Source organism: Pinus tabuliformis, chromosome 6, assembly GCF_031772625.1.
Source record: "Pinus tabuliformis cultivar Carrire ecotype Pingquan chromosome 6, CPIR1, whole genome shotgun sequence".
Taxonomy (NCBI): domain Eukaryota; kingdom Viridiplantae; phylum Streptophyta; class Pinopsida; order Pinales; family Pinaceae; genus Pinus; species Pinus tabuliformis.
In genome coordinates, this window is record NC_142292.1 from 1,768,094,233 (window position 1) to 1,768,096,902 (window position 2,670).

General features: G+C 39.9%; 1 protein-coding gene across 1 annotated transcript; it reads left to right on the forward strand.

The window, feature by feature from the left end:
* Positions 1–295: 295 nt before the first annotated feature.
* On the forward strand, positions 296–1,780 carry LOC149266025 (disease resistance protein RPV1-like). The gene is made up of 2 exons (XM_089406857.1): positions 296–603; positions 943–1,780. The coding sequence occupies exons 1-2, from the start codon at positions 296–298 to the stop codon at positions 1,778–1,780; spliced, it is 1,146 nt and encodes a 381-aa protein (XP_089262983.1).
* The last annotated feature ends 890 nt before the right edge of the window (positions 1,781–2,670 follow it).

Consider the following 2,670-nt stretch of genomic DNA (forward strand, 5'->3'; position numbering starts at 1 on the left):
AGTTGTTCTTATTTTCAGTCCATCCATTCATCCCATTCCGCCTTCTGCAATGGCAGCAAACCTATCCACCCCACTGCAATAGAAGGGAGACGCTTCATCATCTTCTGCCTCCACCTCTTGTCCCTGATATGATGTTTTCATCAATAATTGGAGGCCTGATGTTAAAAACACCTTCGTTAGCCATCTCGACAAGCGCCTTCATGAACATGGATTGTGGCCATTTCTTGACAGACCTGAACTGCAGGCCAGACACAACATCAAGTCTCAAATTGAAGCCGCTGTTTGAGTGGATTCTATGCACATTGCAATTTTTTCTCCAACTTATGCGGAATCGACATGGTGCCTCGATGAAGTAATCCTTATGCTCAAGTCCGGGGCTCCCATTATTCCAATATTTTTTAATGTCGAGCCTTCTGAGGTTAGGTGGAACGACAAAAAAGGAGCATACGCGGAAGCCCTTAAAAAGCTCGAGAAGAAGACAAGCAGCGACCGTGAAACTAATGGAGAGAAGCCACGCCACGGCTCCGCTACCATTCAAGGCTGGAGAGCTGCTCTTTCTCATTTTGCAAATCTGAAGGGTTGCGAACTGAAGGCCTTTAATGGGTAAACATTTTTAACTATTTCGTGTCCGTTTTGGTTCCTTGATATTAGTATTTGATATTAATTAAATTTGATTAAGTGAAGCAGCTAAAGTTATTTGGTTAACCGTTGTAGTTTCAGGTACTTTAAATCACTGACAGACCTATGGTATTGAGTATATCCTATTACATGTGACCAAATTTGGGGATTTTCCATGTCACAAGTTTTGGGGATGTCCACCATGTGGTTTTTCAGAATAAATCATAGTGCATATGTGTTGTTGTTAGATGTATGATTGTTATCCTTATTGCTCTACCAACACTTCATATTTACCCAAGCGTTTCTCATTGGTTATTCATCCAGGAACGAGCAGGAGCTCCTGGATGAAGTTGTGCGAAACGTATTGAAAAAACTTCCAAAAACACCACTTTTTGTGGCTAAATATCCAACTGGTTTGGATGATAAGCTACAAGACTTTGAAAGTACAGTGTTGTCACAGAAGGGGCAGGAGCGTGATGTCCAGGCCAGGGTTGTACGAATTATAGGTGTTGGCGGTATTGGGAAAACCACTTTGGTGAAACAGATCTTCAACCGTAGGTGCTTTGAGTACGATGGATCCTCTTTTTTATCTGATGTTAGTGAAACTGCAGCTAGAAAATCTCTAGTTGATTTGCAAATGAAGCTCATTAAGGACTTGACACACAGGGATATTAAAATTGAGATTGTGGACCAAGGTGTGATAATCCTTAAACATTGCCTAGCTTGTTGTAATGCAATGATAGTTTTAGATAATGTAGAGAAGGCCGATCAATTGGATGCATTCTTACCAATTAGGGATGTTCTTAGTTCCAATAACTTGATACTAGTTACCTCTCAGGACAAGCATGCTCTCCTAGGTTTAGAAATAGCAGATTCGTCAATTTATAAGCTCACCGGGATGAATAGAGCACACTCCCAAGAGTTGTTTTGCTCGTATGCCTTCAATCAGCCACATCCACCACCAAGATTTATAGATCTAGCCAAACGGTTTGTTTGGGCCTATGTTGGATTGTTGTTGTCATTGAAAGTGACTGGGGCTCTTCTTTGTGGAAGAGATGACACATGTTGGAAGGCGTTAGTGCATAAATTTCACAAGACACCACCCGCTGACATACGGGAATCACTGAAAATTAGTTATAATTCACTTGACCAAGAGTACTAGCGAATATTCTTAGATATGGCCTGCTTTTCTATAGGAGAAGATATGGATACAACAAAAAGAATATGGGGAGTGCTGGGGGTTTCAAATTTAGAGAGCAAGTGTCTTCTTGAACTAGACAACAAAAATCAGATAAAAATGCATGATATAGTTAGAGATATGGGAAGATATACGGCGGAAAGATCAATGCCCCGTCGTCTTTGGTGCGATGCGACCAACAATAACAATATTGATAAGTTATTTCAAGAATTGTCGTGGTCTGTAAGTGATTCAAACATTCCTCTTTGGTTCAAAATTTTTAAGGTTGTTTTGTTCAACGCAAGATCTGTGTCCTGATACTATCTATCTTTTAATTTTATGATTGAATAGGTCACAACCGAAGTTTGCGGGATTTTGACGGTTCATCATGTAGACAGTTTTCATTATGGATTCAGTGTCCATTCAAAAATGTCATGGTATAGAAGGCGTTGTCAGGAGCTGTTGGAAAAATGTAAGTGGGCACTGTTCAATACAGACAGTTATCATGGTTTGTGAATTCTTGCAAGTGAATATTATTATGTACAAGCTATATTGAGGAGGGTGCGGTCACCACATCTCATATGGCTCCACTGGTATAAATTCCCCTATTCTTCCCTGCCTTCATGGGTTCCCTTGGAAAATTTAAGAGTTTAAGAAGTGAGAGGAAGCAGATTGAAAACCTTGTGGCAACAGGAATCTGAAGTACGCAATTTTGCATGTTTATACTTCTTTTATTTCAATCTCAATTTGTTTGTAGATGAGAATCATCTTGAAATCTTTCTTACAGTGGAAATGTGTACATTGGAGCCACCTCTCTAGTTGTGAGAGTTAAACATCTACTCTCCAGTCTTATATTTTCCAAAGTCCATAGTGTT

What these genes read in the sequence shown, in the direction of transcription:
- LOC149266025 (XM_089406857.1), top strand. Translation starts at nt 296, where the DNA reads ATGCACATTGCAATTTTTTCTCCAACTTATGCGGAATCGACATGGTGC. An exon ending in GAACTGAAGGCCTTTAATGG is followed by an intron (nt 604 to 942) that starts GTAAACATTTTT and finishes TTATTCATCCAG; the next exon opens with GAACGAGCAGGAGCTCCTGG.